The 25,916-nt window shown below is 42.0% G+C and overlaps 2 protein-coding genes across 2 annotated transcripts; one reads left to right on the top strand and one right to left on the bottom strand.

Moving 5' to 3' along the window:
- Positions 1 to 1,761: 1,761 nt before the first annotated feature.
- On the top strand, positions 1,762 to 2,712 carry LOC308418056 (olfactory receptor 51G2-like; the record flags this gene model as incomplete). Its single annotated transcript, XM_080913388.1, has 1 exon — positions 1,762 to 2,712. One exon carries the CDS (start codon positions 1,762 to 1,764, stop codon positions 2,710 to 2,712), a length of 951 nt encoding a protein of 316 aa, XP_080769514.1.
- An 8,144-nt stretch (positions 2,713 to 10,856) lies between these two features.
- LOC308418076 (olfactory receptor 52P1-like) lies at positions 10,857 to 11,804 on the bottom strand (the record flags this gene model as incomplete). The annotated part of the gene is made up of 1 exon (XM_080913406.1): positions 10,857 to 11,804. The coding sequence occupies one exon, from the start codon at positions 11,802 to 11,804 to the stop codon at positions 10,857 to 10,859; it is 948 nt and encodes a 315-aa protein (XP_080769532.1).
- Between the last annotated feature and the right edge of the window lie 14,112 nt (positions 11,805 to 25,916).

Raw genomic sequence — 25,916 nt, 5'->3', positions numbered from 1 at the left:
TACACAAAGCCAGAGCTGCTCAAAACAAAGTCTCCCCCTCCTCCTTTGCTCATTCATTTATTCATTCCTGGCTGTATATGTAATGATCGTACTGAACCTTTCATAAATATCCGGAGCCAAACTCAATTGGAAATTTAAAAACAAAGTGGAATACATAGGAACCAAAGAGTCTGGGACACAGGAGCTGTTTCGTCACTCAGAGGAATCATGACGGTTTGATGTGGTTAGTTTTGCTGGATCTGAAGAAAGGAGACAGGCCAAAGAGTAGTTGATCAGGAGAATGTGTTCTAGAGGGAAAGGACAGGCCCTTCGAATGTTTAACGGATAAAACAAAAGAAAGGTGAGAAAGGAGACGGGAACTCACAGTTAATGGAGTGTGGTTTGGGGAGGGATGGAAGGGATTAGTGTTTTGTTCCATCTCTAATGCAGCCCAGTGTGGTTGTTTAGTGAACAGGGGAAGGTCGGTTGTGTTGGAGGAGAGAAGTTGGGAGACAGTGATGTGTGAGGTTGTAAGAACAGGAGCGCTCACACCCTTCAGTCTTGGCGCATCGCCAGAGCTTTATTCATCCTGAGAGTCGGGAAGCTTCAGTTTCTGCCTGACATCTCTGTTAGCCTCAGCACTCTGTTCCCAGCTAAGGAGAACTTCAAGGCAGCTGACTCCATAGAACAGCTTTCGTAGTAAGAGGCTGGAAAGGGCCTCTTTAAGAGAAAACAGCTCTTTAGACTGTACCCAGAGGCACACATGGAAGCTTTCAGTAGTGCATGAGGTGGACACAGAACCGGAGAAAACACCAGTATGAATGCATTCAGCAGCTTCCAAGCTTGTTTATCAGACTCCGAGGAAACCTTGATCATTTCTTTCAAGCCAATTCATTTTCCCAGGTCATTTGTCACTGGTGGAAACACTTGAAGAGGCCATTTTGACCACTACACATTACATGTATGCACTGAAATATCACGTGTTTCCCCACAGATATGTATAATTATTACCACGTTAACCAAAAATTTAAAAATGTTTAAAATGTTAGGTGTCTGATTTGATTACTATATAATGTGCATACTAATTGGCACAAAGAACTCCATGCATTTGAACAATTAGCAGCCATTAAAAACAAAATGTAACTAAGTAAAGGGCCTATTTTCTGATAGCAGATACCAGACAGGAAGCCCACCTCTAAGGAAGAATGCAGTCCATATGTTCTGTTTGTATTGTCATCCTAAAGTTAAAAACAATATTTATTACACTTACTTGTTTAGGGTGTGTGTGTGTGTGTGTGTGCGCGAGAGTGCGTGTGCTCATGTGGTTGTCAGAGGGCAATGGTAGACATAAGACTTTTTCTCAGCTGTGTAGGTTCCAGGGATCAAACTGAGGCTTCAGGATTGGCAGAAGACACTTACCAGCTGAGACGTCTTGCCAGCCTCCATTCTGTTTCTCTAGAGAGTTGTTTTGTTTTTTTTTTTCCTCTCAAAATGAAGTCTGAGAAGGCTCTCTGGAAGACAAGGCTTTAGGTTTCACTTGGGTGAGAGACGGAAGTTGCCCAGGCCCAAGGGAAGGTAGCTGCTGATAGGCTACAGAGCAGGCAGTTAGCAGTAATCAGAGATGGACTCAGAAAATGTAGCCAAGGACACTATTCAGAGAAGCAAGTGCTCCCAGGAGGAGGGTTGTTTTTAATGGCTGAGTCAGCTCTTCGTTCTAGCCCCGTGACCACTTGAATGAATGTTTCCTTCTCGCAGGGTGGTCAGTTTCCTCTTGGAGTCATTATGTTCTGCAATTCCAGCACTCCTGGTCACTCTACCTTCCTCCTCACCGGCTTTCCAGGCCTGGAAGCCTCCCACCACTGGGTTTCCATACCCATCAACCTCATCTGCGTGGTTTCCATACTGGGCAACAGCATTATCCTCTTCCTGATCCGCACAGATCCAGCCTTACATGAGCCCATGTATATCTTCCTGTCCATGCTAGCAGCCTCCGATCTGGGCCTCTGTGCCTCCACCTTCCCCACCATGGTGCGGCTCTTCTGGCTGGGTACTCGGGAGCTGCCGTTCGATTTCTGTGCAGCACAGATGTTTTTCATCCATGCCTTCACCTATGTGGAATCTGGTGTGCTACTGGCCATGGCCTTTGATCGCTTCGTTGCTATCCGGGACCCTTTGCACTATGCCACAATCCTCCCTCACTCAGCTGTGGCCAAAGTCGGGGCTGCCGTTCTGGTAAGGGCCATCCTGCTCAACCTCCCCGGCCCCATCCTTCTGCGGCGCCTGATCTTTCCTCAGATCAGTACCCTCTCCCACTGCTACTGCCTGCACTGCGACCTCGTGGGACTGGCCTGCTCAGACACCCGGATCAACAGCCTGGTTGGCCTGGTTTCCATCCTCCTCTCACTGGGCCTAGACTCCTCCCTCATCATGCTGTCCTACGTTCTGATCCTACGGACTGTTCTGGGCATTGCGTCACCCGGGGAGCGGCTCAAGGCCCTCAACACGTGTGTCTCACACCTCTGCATCGTCCTCATCTTTTATTTGCCCAAGTTGGGGCTGTCAGTGCTGCACCGAGTAGAGAAACACAGCTACCCAGCTCTGGCAGTACTCATGGCTAACCTGCACTTCCTGGTGCCACCCTTCATGAACCCTGTGGTCTACAGCATCAAGTCCAAGCAGATCCGTCAGGGCTTCTTAAGGCGTCTCCAGCAGAAGAGGGTTGATATTTCCTAAGACAGAAAGATCCAGAAATACATGACCTCAGGGGACCACCATGCACCTGGGAGGGAGTAGGGGAGGGGGAGGTGTAGAAAATGAGTCAACTTTGGATGACTTTGAATGCTTTGTTTTAACTGTTGAGCTCTTTGTGGGGCCGTCCTGGGCCTCTATAATTACAGACTTCAGGCGCTGAGCATGTTGGAGTATTGACAGTCCGTTCCACGTTTTGTTAAACCGGAGATTAACGACCATATATGCGGCAGCAGCCCACACCCCCCCCCCCCGGCTGCTCGTCTTACTGACAGACCGTTAGCATCAATCTGTTCTGGTGTCATCTGGGTTACTGTAATGAAATACCCAGAGCAAAAGCAACCCTGGGGAGGAAAGGCTGCATTCGGTTTGCAAGTAGTCTGTTAGGAACCGGAGGTATCATATCTGTAGTCAAGAGCAGAGAGGAAAAACACGTGGATGCCAGCCTGCTACTTAGCCAGTCCCTTCCGCTCCTTATACGGCCCAGGGTCTCTTGCCCATGATTCTAGGTTGTGTCAAATAGACAGTTAAAGCTAATTGTCTATACAGGTATCTCTCCTTCCTAGAGTCTCTTTGTGCCTCATGCGTAAACATAAGGAACAACCGAGGCAGGCTGTGTTTATTTGCCTTTTCCCCAGTTTTATATTAACTGGCTCCCGGAAACAGCTGTCAATTGTCATTAGTTCCTCAGCCAGGGGTGGGACTGTGCCCACCTGTCATCTCCATGGTGACATTTTATCCGGTCTAAGCCGTCTCTGCGTCAGTTGCTGTCAGTCCACATGCAACTGCCCTGCTGTGTCTGGGAAACACTGTCTTATAGTTACCCACGGCCTCTGTGATTAACTCAGACACCAGAAGAGATGATGGAAATATTCTAAGGCCTCTGGAAGGTCAAGGTCATCCTAGTAAATGGCTGTATGTCCACAAGTATATGGGAATCACAGATTAGACTCTATTTTTAAAATAATAATTTTATTCATTCATTCATTCATTCATTCATTCATTCATTCATTCATTTATTTACTATATGTAAGTACACTGTAGGTGTCTCCAGACACACCAGAAGAGGGCATCAGATCTCTTTACAGCTGGTTGTGAGCCACCATGTGGTTGCTGGGATTTGAACTCAGGACCTCTGGAAGAGCAGTCAATGCTCTTAGCCACTGAGCCATCTCTCCAGCCCTTGAGTTTTTTTTTTTTTTTTTTTTTTTTTTTAATGAGGGCGCAAAGTTGAGACAGTAAGGATTTGGTATAAATTAATGTCATATATCCCATGGACCCCAAACATTTGAGGCAGTGATCTAGCTTAGCTGTCTGCCAACAGCTTCTTCACACCAGGATCATGTATCTAATTTAATTATTCTTTTCCTAAACTCTAGAAATCCCAAGAGATCTCCCCTAGCTTTGAGAGAACATCTGAGAGTCCTCTAATTCCCTATCACTTTATCATAAACACATTTCAAAGTAGAATGATGACAAATGCTTTAGAAGTGTTTATAAAAATGACATTAAATATTTCCTAGTATAGGAGGCTTGAATTGATGTTTCATTTTTATGTAGGAAGAGCATTGCTATAACCCAGAATTGGGGGAGGAGGAGGTTGTGGGGGAGAGACTTGATCTCTCATTGTATTGTTTTTTTTTTTTTTTTTTTTTTTTTTTTTTGGTCTTTCTGAAAGGCACTCATATGTGCACAGGCATCTCTCTCTCTCTCTCTCTCTCTCTCTCTCTCTCTCTCTCTCTCTCTCACTCTGTGTGTGTGTGTGTGCATACATACATATGTATGCTAGAGAATAATGTTGATTATTATTCCTCTAAGCACTTTAATTATCCTATTTTCCAGTCCACAGGATCCTGTTTTTAATGATTTGTAGATTTTTCATGCAAGGTTCTGTTTACCATGCCCCTTCTATATTTCTACACATCCTCTGTAGGCTTTTAGAAGGCATTGATTATAACTTACTGATGCCCTTGATTAGAGGTAGAATTTTACATTGAGAAAACCCTTTTTCAACTTGTTCTACATTGTGCTGTTGTATAAAGACTCAACATGTTATTGAATGGATCCAAAGTGAAGATTTTTCTTGTCATTTGGTTTTCTTCTCATTAGGTATCTGAATGCCTTAACATTAAGAGGTTAGAGCCATGCTTTAAGTCTGTATGAGGGAAAAGTCTGTATTTTATGGTAATTTTCAAGACTTTGTCCTTTAAAAAAGCATTGTGCCTAGGTAGACTAAGCTTCTGTTTCTCTCAGACCACCAGCTTGTCAGGTGTCACTTGTAAAGACGTTACAAGCTTAGCTTTTGACTTCTACTCTTCCTCCTTCATATCCTCCTCTTCCTTCTTCTCTTCCATTTATACCTCCTCTTTCTCTCCAGTCTCCCCCTCCTTTGATTATTATGACAGGTTCTCATCATTTTTCCCAGGTTAGTCCCAAGTTAATCTTTTTGCCTTGGCATCTTAAATTCTGGAATCTCCATGTATCCCACTAGGCCTGGCTTTAAGGCTCAGTTTTCATCTCTGAGACTCAGTTTCTAAGCAGTCATTGTGCCAGACATCCAGCTGGTCTCCATGTATGAAACAACAAAAGACGTTTTTGTACTGTGGCAGCTTCTATTTTCAAGATCTCATTTTTCCTTTGGGGTTATGCCTCTCTACGGGTCCATTTTAATTTGTGTCATGCTCTTATCTCTTTGGATAAGATGTGAGCCTGACTGAATAACTCACGTCTCAGGAGAATGAGTAGGTTGTAGAGTTGTTTCATTGGGGGAATGCTTAAGTCCTCTTCTCTCATCTATAGTATAACAAGACTTCTGAAGGGCCTGATTTATTATGTTGGGTTAGGAGGGATATCTCTGTCTTACCACTTACATTATGCAGCCACAAGGATCCTAAGGGAAATCTAAGCTAAATGTATTAGGAAACATGTAATACCTAGTGTACTGGCTGGTTTTATGTGTAAACTTGACACAAGCTGGAGTTACCCCAAAGAAAGGAGCCTCGGTTGAGGAAATGCCTCTATGAGATCCAGCTATAAGGCATTTTCTCCACTAGTGATGGAGGAGGAAGGACATAACCCATTGTGGGTGGTGACATCCCTGGGCTGGTAGACCTGGGTTCTATAATAAAGCAGGCTGAGCAAACCAGAAGAAGCAAGCCAGTAAGTAACATCCCTCCATGGCCTCTGCATCAGCTCCTGCTTCCTGATCTGCTTGAGTTCCAGTCCTGACTTCCTTTGGTGATAAAAAGCAATATGGAAGTGTAAGCTGAATAAACCCTTTGCTCATCTACTTGCTTCTTGGTCATGATGTTTGTGCAGGAATAGAAACCCTGACTAAAACACCCATGCACTCATATGTCTTCATGAGGTATGGTTAGCACCAACACAATTCTCAGCCCTTAAAGAAGACAGTTTGGTACACATGGAAACTCAGAGACAGAGCCCTGGTTAACTTTTTGGCTTTGATTTACCTCCTGTGTAAGTGCAATATTTTTTGTCATGATTCACAACAGGCATAGGAATTTTATTCAGGAAAGATGGTAAATCTAGAAATGTTGAATATACTCATGACCAGTAATTCTTTCCTTGATAGTCTTTCCTGTGTTCATATCAGGATTTTGGATTCATTAACTCCACTGAAATGCCTTGTCAAGGAAGGCTAATTCGGGAGAAATAGTCTTCCCAGGTAAGTGTGCACCACCTGGTTATCTCCTGAAAACATACATACAATGTTATATTGACTATGCAGGTTGTATTTATTATTTAGCAACATAGAATATATAGATAAGAATATGAATTCACATTTCAAAAAAAAAAAAAAAAAAAAAAAAACAAAGCCCATGAATTTGAGTGTGAGGGTGGAGGGTACATAGGAGGGCTTTGAGAGGGGAAAGGGAAGTGGTTTAATTCTATTAATCTCAAAAACCAAAATGATTAAAAATGCTTTCACTCATTGTCTGACATCAGCACTTGACAGTGAATCTCTTCACTTTGTAACACTTCCTTCAGCTTCCCTTAAGACAGTAGATACTCTCTCATTTTACCCATCACCACATCATGTCTTTAACTCTCAAATTCTTTGGCTGCTTCCTCATGGTACCAAATTCAGATGGTGCTAACCTGGGTCCACCCATATACCTTCAAGCAGAGGCTCCCAAGGGACGCAAATACTGCTCCTGGAGTTGAAAGCGAAGCTGCTCTTGCTGCTGAATGCACTTTTACTTTTGGCCTCAGGGCCTGCAGCCAGGTTCTTATGTCATTCCCCATCTATCATATGTGTCTCTACCTCAAGCCTTTGCATCTATTGAGCACCAACACTAGTCAGCGTGGACAGTAAAAATACCCAGTCTGTGACTGCAATGGGTGTTTGGGATCCAAGCATAGCCCTGAGTCTTTCTCTAGGTGATCTTTTAAACACAAAAGCATGTCTGAGTTGACATATGTCAGTTAACAAGACCTTTTACCAAAAAGTAAAACTACAGAAGCCAAACAAACAAAAAACTGTCATTATTAGAACATTTATAAACTTTCTCAGAAACAAGAACTTTTATGGATTGGGTCTTTGTTTTCACTTTGGCAAGTGGTACTATGTGCTAAGTTTTATGGCCTACTTCCATCATGGGGTCACTCCTGTTAAGGTTTGGGAGTGTACCACGGTCTGAGGTTCTGTTACGCCAGTCAGCACAACTGACCCCTTGCCAACTTGACACACAAGTATATCACTGTTAAGCCAAAAACTTCCTTTTTTTGTTTATCCCCAACATTACACATCTATATATATATATATATATATATATATATATATATATATATATATATATCACAATATAAAACATTTTTTATAAACTTAAAAAGTCCCACAGTCTTTATAAATTCAAACGCTTTAAACATCAGTCTTTAAAAATCCAAAGTCTCTTTAAAACCTGGAATCTCCTTAAAATTTCAGTCTTTAAACTTTGGGCTATTGTAAAATGAAAAATACATGAAACACTTTTTTTTTTTATTTAAGAGGGAAGAACCAGGACACAGTTACAATCAGGTCAAAGCAAAATCAAACTCCAACAGTATAAATAACTCAGTGGCCAATATCTGGGATCCTTTCATGATCTTCTGAGTTCTTCCAATGGGCTCAGGTCACTTCTCTAGCTTTATCATCTGCAACACACATGACATGGCTTCTACTCCTTTCCACTGCTGCTGCTGACATCTGTAAACTCGAAGTACAAAGGAGTAGGCATGAACTTTAACCAATAGAAGAGAAGGCTACCTTGTTTTTCATTTCCTCCAAGGAGCTTGCATCACAAGGCAGGAGCTTCTCATTGCCCATTGGAGGACATCCTGGATGCTGAATAAACAGTTGACAGCAGTCTTCTCTCTTCACTCCTCCTTCCCTTCCCTCCTGGGAAAATATTGCACCATACAATACAGTGTTTGCACATACTGTTTTCTTCTCCCAGTTGTGTTTTCTAGAGAAAAGCAAGAAAGACATTAGATCTAATAAACAGCTTTGAAAAGAAGCTCTCAGGGTATGATCTGGTCATGTGATGTAGTCTGGGAGCAAGAAGGATGACGTTGCTGCTGGCAAGTAGAGTAGTGACTACAGTGATGTCCCACCGATCACAGGCATGTCCTGGTACTAAAGACTTCCTGTTTTATTGTTTGTTTGCTTGTTAGAATGAAGGTGGAAGGAAAGAAAAGTGGAAAAAGCCCGGATGTTCTGATGGCAGTCTTAAGGATTATTATACAGATTGGCTGGCTTAGATGGCATTTGCATCCTCATAGATAAGCATCTTTGTAAGGGCAAATCATGAGCTCATGACAGTCTAACTTAAAACACAACACAATCAAAGCTTTGAAGTAGACTTACTTCCCTATAGTTCGAGGACAGATGAAGACTGAGGTCTAGAACCTGCATATTAGAGATGCCAGAGATAACAAGACAATGGAATGTGCTAGTTACCTGAGTCAAATTTTCTGATTGTGAAAGTCTGGTGCTTTAAAGTTGGAGATGAAGCATTTGGTTTTATGAGCCTAAAGCTGTCAGATATTCTACTGTTTCTGTACTTTTCAGTCTTCTAAGAAATACTATATTTTTTATGACAAAAGAGAATAATTTCTCATTTTCTGGAAATCATGGAATTACATGACAACCAGGTACCTTGCAAGAGGCATTTACTGTTCTCTTCAAGATCTTGTTTATTTCTCCTCTTTGAGTATAGACTGATTGTCTGTTTTTACTTTAAGAAGGCAGAAAAGTGACTTAAGATGAAGAGATGAAAAGAAACAAAAGTTGAGGTTTTCAGTAAAAGACAAAAATGAATAGAAAGAAAAAAATCAAGAAATCTATATTTGATTTTAAAAACAGTAACCATATGGGTAGGTATACTTCCTTTCCCCAAAACATGACAGAAAAGAATGAAGCACATGAACTCTATATCAAAAAAAAAAGACTTAACAAATCAGCCAAAACTGTAAGGACCAAAGTATGCTAGGAACAATTTTATTCCTGTATTGACAGATTATTTTAGAGAAAATTTAGGGTCAATTGAAATATCATGAAAATAGAAAATATGATTAAAAGTAGGTTTATTAAAATCCAGATATGTAGAAGAAGCAGAGAGACTCTATTAGAGATGAGGAAGGAGACTCGAGGGAAAGGGGAGGGACAATGTATGGCTACTGGGGGCAAATACTATCTAATCACATTCTATCTATCTATCTATCTATCTATCTATCTATCTATCTATCTATCGTCTATCTATCTACCTATCTGATAAAAGTTTCTCAATGTAAAGATGACTGAATGTTCAGATTCACTATGGCATTCAATAGCTTATTATTTCACACAATTATTATACACTGATTAGAAACTCCTAATACGGTACCAATGTAGAGAGCAGCTTTTGACACACCACATATTAAAGTAGATTATTAATAGGAAAAAAGGAAAAAAGTCACACAGGAACCATTTTTGAAACATTTTGTTGACATTGAATACTTTATAGATAAAGAATTTAAGGAACAGGGTAGACGAGATGCCTCAGCTCATTTATGATCAACCCCCATGGTGGAAGGAGAGAAATGACTCCTGCAATATGTCCTCTGACTTCCTTACTTGTGCTTTAACTAATGTGATAAAGTTCACTGCAACCCAATTTGACAGAGGAAGAATTCCTAAGAAAATCTGTAGGAGCAGTTGAATAACCACAGGCGAAAAACAAACCCTAACTCACATTTTAAGTAAATGATATCGTCAAGAAACACAAAACTGTATGAACATTTTTAGTGTGTATACTTGACAGATAACTTGGATCCAGAGCAAAATGACAGTACAGAAATTACTAAACCAAAAAGTGTAAATATGGACATAAGACTGAACAATTTCATAAAAGGGATTTTCATGAATTATAAACATGAGGGAGGTCGCTTAATATAATTAGTTATAAGAAAAAGGCAAAGCAATGTTGCAAAGAATTCCTTCTAGCTTATACTCCCTGGAGTGAACAAATGAATAACACTATCAAAGATACGGCTGGGAAATGCTTGACATCATTGATGAGATGGTAACATGGTACAACCGTGCTGAGCAAAGCCATTCTGTGGATTCTGTTAAACATATGCCTACCCTCAGTCCTAGCATTTGTATTTGTAGGTTAGTAAATATAGCAGCTTTATTTTCTAATAGCCCAAAGTGGAAAATAATCCAGGTGTTATGATCAGATAGTTAAACTGTGATGCATTTGCAGAGTACAGTATTTGTCAGCAATAAGAAAGCATTGGTTGGTATGCATAGCAGCCCGAGGGAACTGTTTTCCTGTCATGTCAGTAGGTACATTTCTCTCCTTTAATGAACATCCTTTGGAAGGTAGGAGAGATGTTCTATGGACAACACTATCAGTTTGGAAGCTACATCTCCCTTTTGGTAAACATTACTAAACATTGTGACTCCTGTCTCCATCATGCATAGCAAACATCAGATGCTGCCTTCTCTGACATGTGATAGATCTCCATATTAAAGTAGGGACATCACTGAGTGTGTTTTCCACCTTCCAGCCATGTTGGCATCCATGTAAACTTCGTTCAAGGGCTGGAGAAAACCAGTCTAGGATCTGAGGGGTGAGCTTGAAGCACTATGATTGGGCAGGGCCCCTCTTGAGTAGTCGGAGTGCTCCATCCCGGATTTGCTTGGTTTTCATCCCATAGATGATGGGGTTGAGCATAGGTGGGACAACCAGGTAGAGGTCAGCCAGGAGGATATGGACGTGCCTGGGTACATGCTGACCAAAGCGCTGTGTATAGAATGAGAAGAGCCCTGGTGTGTAGAAGAGAAGGATGACACCCAGGTGGGAGCCACAAGTGCCAAAGGTCTTTGCCCTGGCCTCTTTGGAGGAGAGGCCCAACACAGCCCGGAGGATGAGTGCATAGGATACAGCAATGCAAATGGAGTCAGTTCCCACTACTAGTGTGGCTGCTGTGATGCCATATATATTGTTTGGTTGTGTGCCCCCACAAGCCAGCTTCACCACAGCCATGTGCTCACAGTAGGAGTGTGCTACCACACGGCCGCAGTAGCTCAGCCTTGCCAATAGGCAAGTAAGTGGGGTCATGAGCCCCAGGCCACGGAGCAGAGCAGCAGCCCCTAACTTACTCACCGACTCTGCAGACAGCAGTGACCCATAGTGCAGTGGCCGGCAGATGGCCAAGTAGCGGTCAAAGGCCATTGATAACAGAATACCAGATTCTACCGCCGAGAAGCCATGGATAAAGAACATCTGGGCAGCACAGGCCCCAAAGGCAATCTCGGCTGCATTTGCCCAGAAGAGTGCGAGGAGCTTGGGGACAGTGGAGGTGCAGAGTACCAGGTCAATGGTGGACAGCATGCACAGGAACAGGTACATGGGCTGGTGCAGTGAGGGCTCAGAGCGCACCACCAGCAGAACTGCTATGTTACCAAGAACTGCCAGGGCATACATGGAACAGAAAGGAAATGCAATCCAAAAGTGGGATGCCTCCAGGCCGGGAATCCCCATGAGCAGGAAGGAGCTTGGGTTCTGATGGCTGTGGTTCGTGTGTTGCATGGTCAAGCTGAAGAAGAGTATATGTGGACGGTCTAAGCTCCGAACTCTGTGAAGTCTTAAAGAGATGGGGAAGCTGGGATCATCTTTATGCTGAGGCTTAATGGCAGTATAAACATTTGAGTTAAACTCCACGAAGGAGTGTTTGGGATGAGAAGACTGTAAGGTCCTGGGAAATATGCAAAGCAAGAGATGTGTTAGTATCACCAAGGGTCAAAGGGACTCTTTTCAGTTCTGTGTGATTTAATAACGTCTTTGCCGTGGGACAGAGTGGAAGGCGTGGCTATGGAACCATTCATTTCCATGGTGACAGTAGGAACTAGAGATGCTTACGTGGTAGTTCTCTCTGTCTATAAACCTGCTTGCAAGTGTCTAGTATTATTTCCTTCAGATTCATCTGCTGCATGACCATACACAGGGATGTTAATAACACAGGGTCAGATGGATTGGATGGGAGCCTCAGAATGTGAACATTATTATTGAGGAAAAGTAAATGGAGGATGAGGACATCTTTCCCCAAACCACCCGAACCCATAGTAACTCACGCATGAGGACTTGTCTTGACCAGGAATATCAAAACAGAGGTAAAGGGCTGAGTCTCTTGTAGATGTTGATGAATAGATTTCCTGTCTCGAGTTTGGTAAGATCTTGGACTTGATCCATGTGTTCTATACAGCTGTTGGCAGCATCAGGTGAGATGGCTTCTCATGTCCTAGCTGTCACTAATATCTGAGTTAGAATTCATTAAAAACACCCAGGACCAGAAGATTGCATGCAGTGACGCAAGGCTAAAGTTAGACCACCGAATTCACAGAGACCTCTGTTGTCTGATTAATGACTCCAGCCTGAGGGCTAAACAGCATGTTTGCTGAGCCCATTCATGGTGATGGTGGAACTGGATGCTCTTACAGCATTCTTACTTTTGTCTGTGGCTGACGTTTTTATACCTTTCCCCTCTCTGATGTGAATGCATCTTTCAGTCAACCAAACATAGCCTAGCCTCTTTCAAATACCTTTCTCAGAATATTAGGTAGTCTCCCATACATTTGCCCCATTTGCCTCCTTGTAGCATTTGCTAGAAGACATATAATAGGTGTCCAAGCACCAGGAACAGAGCTGTACTATGAGTCTTTGTGTACAAGAACAAATTATTCACCCCCTTTAAGCACCTGAAAGCCACTTGTCAGCATTTACCACTTCTTGATGTAAGACCAAGGTCAGTGCAATTCATATCCTGGCTCAGAAACTTACCAGCTGTGTAGATTTAGAGATTCTCACCTAAGCTCTGTTAACCTGCTTCCCTATGACCCGGAGAGGCTGATTCATACTTCATAGGTTATTGGCAGAAGAGAGCAAGTGATATGCCAATGAAGAACTATCCTAGTGGCATTTGGGTCTGTGGTCAGCTTAGCTTATTAGTATGGATAATGCATGGGCATAGGCAAGCTTACAAACAGCCAGACTTACCAGGTCTTGGACAGGGTGATAGTGGAGTTCTCGGTCCTGTAGGACTTAGACTATTGGAAACATAAGATCTCCAGTATTTATCCTGTCATTAGGGCCCTAAGTTCAAGTATAAATTCCTTGGGGATAAAGACACTAAAGAGGCCTCTGGGATACTGGAAAGAGGCATCAAATTGAAGCTTTGAAATTTAGACCTTGTTGAAGGAAGAGTGTATTAATCCATCTTCTGCTGTAATATAATACTACAGGGTGCATTATAAATAGTAAAAATTTATTTGACTTAGGATTTTAAAGGCTGGTAACTCTAAAATCCAGGGCATCTATCTGGCAAGCGCCTCATTACTGTGTTACTATGTGGTATTTATTTATTTATTTACAAATGAAACTGTCACATGATCTATCAATTCCATGACTGGGTACACACCCAAAGAAAAGAAAATCAGTATGTTGAAGAGATAGCTGAATGCCCAGGGTTCTTTCACAACTAGCATCATAGATGTCAGTGTCTAGAAATAGATGAGGGGATGAAGAAGATGTGGTAGAGAGAATTGCTGTATAATGCTCTCATCTTAGTTAACAACAATTAAAAAGTTTTTTCTCAATGCTGGTCAGCCAATTAAGTTCTTGCATGTTTTAAGTAAGCAATGTTCCCCTTTAATGTGGAATTATATACATGGTAAGGTAGCTTTATGTATGCATGCAACAAAGTACACATATTTTGAGACAATATGCCACACACAATAAATGCATACAATTTTAATTTAAAAATATAAAATAAAAGGTAGTTTGAAAAAATACTGGATTGTAAGGTAGAAAACATTAGGAAGTGCAACTGGAGACCCATGAGGAGTTGATTAAGTGGGGGAATCTTAATGATGTGAGTGAGGAAGGCATGTAGGTCCGTGAGGTGTACTGTTACAGACAAAAGGAGCAGTAATTATGGAGGCCTCTAGGATTCATTTCACAAATTGAAAGTCACCTTCAGGCCAGTTGCTAAAATGGAGTAACAGAGAAGAGGGTAGTCATGAATTTTGAGATGCAGTCATAGTCATGTGATGAAGGCTATAGTAAGCCATGGTGAGGGAGTAGCACTACTGTTGGGAGGTATGGTCCTGTTGGAGGAAGGTTTTACTTGGAGTAAGGCTTTGAGGTTTCAGAAGCCCAAGCCTGGCACAGTGTCCCCGTCTTTCTGATCCCTGCCAATTAAGATGTAGAACTCTCAGTTATTTCTTCAGTATCATGTCTACCTGTGTGTAACTATGTTTCCCACCATGATGATAATGGACTAAACCTCTGACCTGAGTGCCAGCTCCAATGAAATGCTTTTCTTTATAAGAGTTGCCATTATCATGGCATCTGTCTTCACAGCAATAAAACCCTAAGACAGAAGTTTATACCAGGAGTGGGGTGTTGCTGTGATAGGCCTTACTATAATTTTGTTTGGAGGAATATGGAACACTTTGGGAGTCTGGACTAGAATAACAATGGGACACTTTAAGCTGGACTTAGTGGACTATACAAGCAGGAACATGGAAGACAGTGGAGTTGAGGATGAATTGAACTGCAGAAACTTGAGTTGTAGAGAAGGAATATTAGCAAGTGTCTTTGTGACTGTTTTCCGCTAAATTAAAGAGTTATGGATTAACAGTTTTGGCAGAGGAAATTTCAAAACAATCTGTGTGGCTATTAGTGGCTGGTCTTATGCAGATCTATAATGAAAAGGAATAAGCTGAGCAAGGAAAAAGAGAAAGTGTACAGTTTGTGAGAAAAGGAATACCAGGAAGTATAAAGAGAGTAAGGAAAAGCCTTATGGTTAATTGTAATAAAGGGAGCAGTGACCTCAGAGCAAGACCTCACCCAAATAAGCTTCCAAGTTATGAAAGCAGTTAAAGAAAAATGTGGGCAGGGCATGGTGTCACATGCCTCTAATCCCAACACTTGGAGGTGGAGTCAGGCAGATCTCAGTTCAAGCGCACTTTGGTTTACAGATTGAGATCCAGGACAGCCAAGCTTAGACAGTGAAGGAACCCTTTAAAACTACAAAGCTGCTGAAAGTGTATTTGAACAAGGGGCCATGTTCCATCCCTAGGAAGCAACAGAACTTGGTGGCTTTGGCCTTGTGGTTATGGCTTTAGAGGATGTAAGAAAAGGGTTATGGAACCATCAGCAGCTAAGGAAAGCCACTGGGGCCAGGCATGTGGCAGGGTGTCTCTGAATGAAGGTCCTGAAAGGTCACTGTGAGAACCTGTGAAAGTGAAGCCTGAATTGCCTTGGAGACCCCAAGAGTTGGAGATGCCAGGGTAATGGGATACATGGAGTTGAAATAACCCAAAAGAGAGAAGTAGGCTACAGTCAACAAAGCAGAATGAAATTGGAGATCTGAAGGACACATGGACATCAGAGATGGAGAGTTTGGTCATGTTTTTGTTCAGTATTTTCTCACTATGTCCCCTTTCGTCTCTTTTGGATCCATCTATCTCAGGAATCTCTCTAGTACCATGTGTGCCTGTGTGCTACTGTGTTTTCCATCATGAGAATAATGGGCTAAACCTCTGACCTATAAGCCAGCCCCAATTAGTTTTCTTTTATAGGAATTGCCATAGTTATGGTATCTCTTCATGGCATCAGAACCCTAACTAAGACAAAGAAGTTGAACACAAATCTGTCACAGTGTGACATAAGCCCTGAAAGATCTACTTTAGGTTCTAAATGAGGGAGGGAGAATAAAAGAGGAGAGAGAGAGAGAAACAGTTCAATGTTATTAATTAAATGAAGCAATGATGGCTTGGACCAAAATGATAACAGTGAAAGCAAGAAAAAGAGTTGCTATTTAGAGTAGAATTTGAAGGTAGATAGAATTGTTGGTCAACTAGTTGAAGGCGAAGTTTTGAGAACATGATAGGCTTTCTTGAAGTTTCTATGGTGACTAGAAATACTTTAGTGCCATAGGAAACACACAGCAGACAAGAGCTTTGTGTAAGGCATTTAAACTTGGATATGGCCACTTGGCATCCATGCTGAGTAAGAATGCCATGCAGTTTTTTCCTTGGTATCCATGCGGAACTGGTTTCAGGATACCTCCTCATACCTCAGTTCACAGATGTCCAAGTTCCTTACATGAAATGGCACAGCACACAGCATTCGTGTGTAACCCATACACATCTGCTTGTAAACTTCAAATCACTACTAGATTTCTTACAGCACCTAATGCAACGTGGTTACTCTATGAATATGTCCCATTATATTATTAAGATAAAACACACAAAGACGAAGGTCCTAATATATTTGCCAATTTGCAATTTGGCAGAGATGTATGGATTGAAGGTTTACTCTTGGGAGTCAAAAATAGATTAAAAAAAGCCTCAGAAATGATAAAAATCTGAGGTGTTGATGAGAGAGCACCGGGAGACAGGAGAGAACTAGCTGGCTGTGGGCACTAATGAGGTAGAAGGAAACCCTGTGGAGGGCTCAGGGCGCACTCAACTGTCCAGTGCTGCCTCAGTGTTGAGTAAGATGTGCCTTAAGAACTGACTATAGACATTTTCTGCAGAAAGTTCAGGGGAGACTAAACTATCCACAGGGGAAGAACACGTCTGGATCCACACAAAAGATCAGTTGAATGCACCATGGATCTGAATACAATATATAGAATTGTAAAATTCTTAGAAGAGAAAACAGCTTCACAGGTTTAGATTTGGTCATGATTTCTTAATCATTGGTCATGAAGGGAAATATGCGAATCATACTGTGAATTATCCTAATTCTTCCAAGATTCTGGACTTTCCCGACACACAAGAAAGTCCTTATTGGATCCATCAACACGATTTTATCATTGACGTACAGACTTAAACAGTTGTTCTTTTGAGGTTTTATTTGCTTGAACCTGCATGTTTATTTGAGTATTATGTGCATACAGTTACCTGGAGAGGCCGGAAGAAGACCTTGAATTTCCTGGGACTGGAGTTACTGATGATTGTTAGCTACTACGTGGCTGCTGGGAACTGTATGAATGCGGTTCCTTTACAAGAGCAGTCGGTTTTTTAAAACCTCACATCATTTCTCCACCCTCTGAATTACATACTTTAAATACCGCCAAATTAAACTGTATTATTTTAAAGTGAACTGTGCTGAGATACTGAAAGAATAAGTGTGTGAACTGCGGGAATGTTCTCAAAAGCACAATTCTGTCTCAGGGTCAAGTCCCTCTCAGCCTTAGAGTTCTCAAGGAGACCTTAAAGGGACTTAGCAGGCCATCTACCTTCCCTCTGGAGGGTAGAGTCAGAAAGTAGTGATTAGGACAAATCCAAAAAAGTTTTTTTTTTTAATTACACTGAGAAAAAAAGTTTAAAGAACACCGAGAAGAGTGTAAAGGCAATCAATAGAAGGGGAGAAAGCATTTGCCCAGCATACACCAGCAGACTTTTTACTACAAGAAGCACATAGAGATCTTCCATGCCACGGATGCTGACTCATGCTTCTCATCCTAGCACCTGAGAGGCTGAGACAGGAGGATTGCTACACAATGAAAGCCATCTTGGGCGACGTAGTGAGTCTGAGGTCATACTGAGATACAGATTGGGACCCTATTGATATAAAACAAATAAGCAAACACCAGATATATTTTAATACCCCCAAAATAAGCCAATTACAACAACAATCACAACAACAACAAAGGCAAGCATTTTGAATAGGCATATCTTCCAAGGGGATATATAAACAGCTAATAACTCCTGAAAAGATGCCCAACATCACTAAATATCAAGACTCCACCCCACACCCAGTAGACTGGCTGCATCAAAACTCAGGAAATGATGTTGATGAAGACATTAAGGCTCCTTGTGCAGAAGTCCTGCCTCAGGTCAATGCAGCCTGGAGACAACAGTATCAAGAGAGGAGTATTCCTTTTCCCGAGGGTAGAAGTTAGGGCACCTGCAGGGAGAGTGTGTGTCAGCAGGACACAATCTCCATAGAAGTGGCTACAATGCCTCATGGAGGAACATAGATGTTTTGATGTTAGGGGGTACAGAGGCTCACTTGAACCCCAACTTCTCTACTTAAGACTGTGGCACAGTGGCAGACTCTAAGATCAGTCCTGGGTGTGTGTCTATGTTACTACTTCGATAATATTAAAGACGAATGATTACTGAATAGGGTAGTTTGTTATTCCATAAAGATGTCATTGGATCCTCCCTTGACTTCTGTAAGGTGGAAAGGACTGGGCACTGAGGTCACAAGAATGAAACAATCTAAGGAATGAAGAGATTAAATGTTTTGCTGAGCTTAAAAGCTAGGACTCAAACCCAGGTCCTCCCATCCAATAACCTCAAACTCCAACTCAGTGGCAAAAACAAACATGACACAAACAAACAAACAAACAAACAAGGAATCAAATATAACAGCCACAGATAACCTTCCTCTTATGAACAAACAATCCCCCCTAAACCTCCTTCCTCAGCGACAAGGAGCAAGAGTAGCAGCCTTCTGTGTATTCTGAAGAGGCTGTAGATCTGAGCAGGCACCAAGGGAGGGCAGAAAGAGACTCATTACCTCACTGCAATCAGTCCAGCCACTGCCTCCAGGGAGAAGCAAAACTGCATGTGACAGCCACAAAGTGGCCAGAATGTGGGGTTGGTAGAAGGCTAAAGACAAAGCCTAGAAAACCCCGGGTCACCCCCCAGAGAGGAGTCAGTGAGTATCATGAGGTCTGTGTAGCATGTTCCTCAGAGGTAGGGTCCACTGCTCCCTTTTGGGAAAAGAGAATCTGACTGAGGATATATGCAGGCTTTTCTGTGCATCTCCTCTCATGGGCAGAGGAACATGAGATTGCTTTCTCGTGACCCCCGCGGCCCCCTCCCCCCAGGACGCGAGTGAACATGAGATTGCTTTCTCGTGACCCCCGCGACCCCCCTCCCCCCAGGACGTGAGTGGAGCTGCATGCTGAAGGGTGAGAGAATGCTGGGCAGGAAGCAGTAGGCACAGACTGGTCTGGAGGGTACTTGTGCTGAGAACAGCTAGCCTCTAGGGGTGGGGGTGGGGCTGGGGCTGATTATCTAGGGGTCAGAACAGAGGAAGGAAAGAAGCCAGGGCATGTGAACAGAGAACGGGGTCAATCGGAACTGTGGCAGAAATAGCACCCAAAGGCTGGGGGACAGTGCCACGGAGTGACAGAGCCTAGCCTCTCTTTCTTGCATCTCAGATCCAAACAGATAATTTCCTCCTGCCTCAGGCATCGCCTCACCTCCCCCTTGTCGTTCATCTCAGCACACTTCAGGCTACTAGGGCATCTTTCTACCTTCTTATGCTTTGTGCTCTATGGGCTTCAGATCCTCCATCATGTCTTCGTCAGAAGAAGCCCCTGCCTGCCTCCCAGGCATGTGTCCATTTTGGGGTGCTTTTTAGAGCCCACCATCAGAAAGCTCTGTAGATAATTACAGCCCATGCCTATAATTCCTCCTCTCTGGTCACTGTTGCTTCCCTTCCTCTCCACATGCAGGCCCTGTCTCACTTGTCACTGCTGCAAAGTGGCCGAGACAAGGCAGTGGGAAGGAGCGGTGGGACGACTGGTCATCAGCCCGTTCAGTCACAGGCAGACATGTCTCCACAGTGTGGCCCTAGAGCCACAGGCCTGGAATGCTGTAGGAAGAGTGTAAAGATGTGGAAATGAGGCTTAGAGCTGAAGCCTTACCTCTTCCATGATGGTGTAGTTCTCCAAATGTACCATTCTAAGGTTTTCTCTAGGTAAAGGGGTAATGAACGAGGCAGACAACTGTGCTGGGGTTCTGGGGGAGACAAAGAAGTCACACAGGCTTCCTTTGGCTCCTCGCTGAAATCCCTGGTGAGGAGGCAGGAAATGAACACAGCCATCCCAGTGACATTGAAAGGCTGGAGAAAGCCAAGTTGGGTTAAATGTTTTAAACGAGAGGAGACTGGCAAAGACTGTGAATGGAACGGGAGGTAAGTTGTCTTCACAGCTAAAAAGAGCAAAGGTTGATAGCTTCTGTGTATATTAGACACCATAGGCAAGATCTGAGACTGAGCTGTGAGGGAAAAGAGAGAGGAGGGCCACAGGCAGTCATTAGGAGTATAGATAGGAGGGCATAGGGAGTATATAACAGAGACAAGTCACTCAGGAGGAGCGGAGCCTGCGTGGGACAGAAGCAGCACAGTCATTTAGGATGGGTGACACAGAAGGGAAGAGGTTACACTTTATTACAGCCAGTAATTATCTGACAAGTGCCTGAACGGGCCGCCTGGTATCCACAGATACAAAAGAGATTAAGGGGGCCCTATGGTATCCATAGTTACAAAAGATAATTCTGCCATCACAGAGCTTTAATGCAGTCCACCCTTAACTTGTGTTTTGGGGAAAATTCACTGATCTACATAGCCTTGGAGTAAGGCACTGCTTTTTTAATTGAAAATAGATCTTTTTCCACACACTGTAATCTGAGTTTTTCCTTCTCCTGTTCCTTCCTCCTCCTCTTACAAATCTACAAATATATTAAAGATAACTTTTTATATTCTCTATCATAATAATAATGATGATAATAATAATAATAATAATATAGAAAATACAAATGCACCAGATAGAATCAAACAAACAATCGTCAGAAAAAGAATCTAGTAAAATGCACAAGAGACACATATAGGCACATACACACACACACACACACACACACACACACACACACACATTTGTGCACACAGAAATGGAGTAGGGAATTCACTTTTTTTTTGGTTTTCATTTTGACTGAGGTTACAAACTGCTATGGATGTAGGTCTAGGCTTGGGTCAATGATGGTATATTATGTCGTGCTGGGAGAAGGCAGTCATTCATGCATTTATTTAAAAGTGTCCTTTAAGTACCAACTATGTTCACTAGAGTCTGTGAGTTCTGAACTGAATTACAGGCTGTGAGTTATGAGCCCTGCAGACTACTGTGGATCCACAGACACAAGCAAAGCTAGCAACATTTGCCTTCTCATAGTATTTTTTGCCGCAGCATCTGACATAGTGGTTCTCAGCCAGTGGGTAGCAACCCCTTTGGGGTCAAACAGCCCTTTCACAGGGGTTACATAGCAGATAGTCTACATATTAGATATTGACAGCGTGACTCATAACAGTGACAAAATCTCAGGCATGAAGTAACAATGAAAACAATTGTATGGTTGGGGACCACCACAACCCGGGGATGCATGCTAAAGGCTCACAGCATAAAGACGGCTGAGAACCACTGATGTAACACGTCGCTTTTGAAATGACCGAGAAAGTCTCCTTGGAGGAGCTCGACAGGGCATCTCTATGAAGGCAGCAGGATCTTGGCCAGGTAGGAAAGAGGATCAAGAAGAACATGGTAGTTAAATCTGGTAATATATACACGTGACTATTTGAGCAGGGGGCAGAGAATCCAGTATGGTTAAACCCAGGATGGATATTTAGAGAACAGGGGTGCTGCTGATAGGTGCTGGCCGAAAGACAGTTGTGGGTGTGGTTAGTGATGCTGATCTTTTTTTTTTTTTTTTGTAGCAGTGGGGCCCTGGAAGAAGTCTTCAACTGGGAAATAAAATAGACAGTCACATTACAATGAATAGGTTGAGTAGGGACAGAAAATGGAGGCGAGGAAACACTAAGTCAATGAGTCAGGCAAGAAAGAGATGATAAGTCAGTGAGGGGAGACACAGAGAGAATAGGGAGAGGAGCAGGGAGAGGCAATAGAGGGTCTGGTCTAGCTGGGAAGAGAGCCGTAGGCTGTAGCATCTGGCAGGAGGGACCATGGCTGCAGGGTAACGGGAGGAAGTGTGGCTGAAGGAGTGACCAGAAAATGCAAGGTTTTTATAGTTTGATTTGGGATAGAGTCCATCCTGTGGTAGCAGATGGAGGTTCTAGCTAAAGCCAAGGGTGACATAATTTGCCTTATAAAATGGTCTTTTGGATTATAGTAGAGAGAAAGAAATAACTCTTATTATAAAGGGCCACAGAGACCATTAGGAGGCATTTCTTGTTCGGACACAAGATGATGGTGATTTAAACAAGAGAACTAGCAGAAGAAAAGCAGACAGTGAGAGATGTTTGTTATGTGACTATAGGATAGATGGATGAAGAGGAAGAGGAGAGTGAATGAAGGCTTACTCCTGACTTTCCCACAATGCTGTGGAAAGCATAGCTGTGATGTGCATGGATCTAGAAAGCACATGCAGAGGAAATAGTGGGTAAGGAGACGGCAAGGCTTGTTTTGGGACCTCCGGGGAATTTCTGAGTCTAATGGGAGAAGGGTATACCAGTCTGGAACTCTGATCCCATGAATATACCTGATGTGATTTCTAAGAAATCAAGGAGAGAAATTCGAGACTATAAAAAATAAGAGGGGAGAAAGGGGCAGATTGGTGAGGATATAAAACAAAAGCAAGATTGTTTAAGAGCTAAATGGCTGGGATTGAAAAACGAGAGATGAGAAAATAGAGAATGAATGTTTAGAAACTTATTCTTAACTTCTCTCCCAGAATAAAACATGGATTCTTGTGGGGAACCATATTGCATTTCAGATGGCATACACATTGACTATTTCCTCAAACATTTATCATTTCTTTATGGTGTAAGCATTAAAGATGAAAACTTCTAGTTTTTAAAAATATTCAGTACATGGTCATTATCTATGCGCTCTTACCTGGAAACAGTATCTGAGGATTTTCTCTCTGATTATAACTTAGCAACCAGAAATTTAAACAAGGTTTACTGTGGAAGGAGAACTAGACAGAGAAAGATAAAAAAGGCAATGGAACATAATAAGGCACCCACTGATGCTAGTTAAGAGAAACATTTTAGATAAGAGTTGGTTTCCTTTGCATTCCGGTATTTTACTTTCCACTTTTATTTACAAAAAATAAAATTTATTTGAAATTTAATTAGTATTACTTTTTTGCTTAAGACTTTCTTATTAGTTTAAAAAGTAGTAGGTTTCATCGCTACAAGGGCTTCTCCTCTTATTGATGGCAGACAATGCCACCCTTTGCTACATATGTAGCTGAAGATATGGGTTCCTCAATTTGTAGTCTTTGGTTGGTGGTTTGGTCCCCAGGAACTCCGAGGGCTCTGGGTTGTTGATATTATTGTTCTTCCTACGGGATTTCAAACCCCTTCAGCTCTTTCAGTCTTTTCTCTAACTCCTCTGTTGCGGTTCCCATGCTGCAAGCGTCTGCATCTGTACCAGTATGTCTCTGGCAGAGCCTATGAGGAAGCATCCATATCAGGCTCCTGTCAGCAAGCACTTCTTGGCATCAGCAACTGTGACTGGGTTTGGTGGCTGTGTATGGGATGGATTCCCAGGTGAGGCAGTCTCTGAATGACATTTCTTTCACTTCCTTATTCACAGTTTTTCCCCGTATTTTCTTCTGTATTTTGTTCCCCTTTCTAAGGACTGAAGCATCCACACTTTGAGCTTTATATGGTCTGTGAATTGTTTCTTGGATAATCTGAGCCTTTGGGCTAATATCTACTTATCAGTGAGTGTATGCCATGTGTGTTCTTTTTGACTGGGTTTTCTCACTCAGGATCATATTTTCTAGTTCCATCCATTTGCCTAAGAATTTTATGAAGTTATTGTTTTTAGTAGCTGAATAATACTCCATTGTGTAAATGTACCACATTTTCTGTATCCATTCCCCTGTTGAATGACATTTGGGTTCTTTCCAGCTTCTGGCTATTATAAATAAGGCTGTTATGAACTTAGTGGAGCATGTGTCCTTGTTATATATTGGAGCATCTTTTGGTTGTATGCCCAAGAGTGGTATAGCTGGGTCCTCAGGTAGTACTATGTCCAATTTTCTGAGGAAACACCAAACTGATTTCCAGAGTGGTTGTACCAGCTTGCAATCCCACCAAAAATGGAGAAATGTTCCTCTTTCTCCAGATCCTCACCAGCATCTGTTGTCACCTGAGTTTTTGATCTTAGCCATACTAACTGGTTTGAGGTGAAATCTCAGTTGTTTTGATTTGCATTTCTCTGATGACTACGGATGACATTTCTTTAGGTGTTTCTTGGACATTCGATATTCTTCAGTTGAGAATTCTTTGTTTAGTTCTGCAATCTCCCTTTTTAATAGAATTACTTGGTTATCTGGAGTCTAACTTCTCGAGTTCTTTGTATATATTAGATATTAGCCCTCTATCAGATGTAGGATTGGTAAAGATATTTTCCCAATCTGTTGGTCACTGTTTTGTCCTGTTAACAGTGTTTTCTGCCTTACAGAAGCATGGCAATTTTATGAGGTCCCATTTGTAGATTCTTGATCTTAGAGCATAAGCTGTTGGTGTTCTGTTCAGGAGATTTTTCCCTATGCCTATATGTTCTAAGCTCTTCCTCATTTTCTTTTCTATTAGTTTTAGTGTATCTGGTTTTATGTGGAGGTCTTTGATCCACTTGAACTTGAGCTTTGTACAGGACGTAATAATGGGTCCATTTGGATACTTCTGCATGCTGACCTCCAGTTGAACCAGCACCACTTGTTGAAAAATGTTGTCTTTTTTCCACTGGATGGTTTTAGATCCTTTGTCAACGATCAAGTGACCATAGGTGTCTGGGTTCATTTCTGGGTCTTAATTTTATTCCATTGATCTACCTGCCTGTTTTTGTATTAATACCAAGCAGTTTTTATCATGATTGTTCTGTAATACATCTTGAGGTCAGGGATGGTGATTCCCCTAGAAGTTCTTGTATTGTTGAGAATAGTTTTGCTATCCTGGGTTTTTTGTTATTTCAAATGAATTTGCAAATAAGCATTTTTCTTTTCTCTTATTTTTTTAATTTTTATTTATTTTATTGTTTTATTTTGTTTTTGCTTTTTCAAGACAGGGTTTTTCTGTGTATCCCTGTTGGCCTCAAACTCACAGAGAACTGCCTGCCTCTGACTCCCAAGTGCTGGGATTAAAGGTGTGCACCACCATTGCCTGGCTAAGAAAATAAGCATTTTTCAAAGGAGATAATAAACACGGAGAAAAGAAAAGAAGGATAAGGGTCCTGGTAGGAAGAATAATAGTGCCAAGGTCAAAGATGAGATGGGTAGAATATGTCTTCTGAATGTCATGAAATCTACCAAGAAATGGGGTGAAAGGAAGAACTAGAGATGGAAATCAAGGTACATAAAAAGGAACAAAATGACTCCTCATGTTCTTCTGAGCTGTAGGAAAGAGGGTGGTTGCAGAAATTTCTGTGTGTTTAATAGAATCTATAGAATTGCTATAGCAGGAGCTAAATCTTGTGGATTAGGTCTAAAGTCCAAGTACTACAGAAGTTGAGGCTGGAGAATCTCAAGTTCAAGGCCAGCTTGGGCAATTTAATGACATCTAATCTCAAGTAAAATGTAAAAAATCATTTAAGATGCACCTCAGTGGTAGAGTGCGTGCTGAGTCTGTGCAAGGCCCTAGGTTTAATCCTCAGCACAAAAGTCATCAATCAATCAAGTCAAAACTTGCAGATAAGTAAATTAGGAAGAACTGATAAGGTTGTTTATTTTTCATATTGCTAAGTCTGCTATTTCAGAAAAAAGCATTTTGTATTTAGGAATGTAGTTGAAGTTGGGAAAACAGTAAGGAGTTGATAAAACAAAGCGAAATTTTATGATATGAAAGCAGAAATCCACATCTTTAATAGAGACG

Source organism: Micromys minutus (genome assembly GCF_963924665.1).
Source record: "Micromys minutus genome assembly, chromosome: 2".
Lineage (NCBI taxonomy): Eukaryota > Metazoa > Chordata > Mammalia > Rodentia > Muridae > Micromys > Micromys minutus.
Note: the sequence above shows the minus strand (reverse complement) of the source record. Positions and strands in the feature narration are given on the sequence as shown.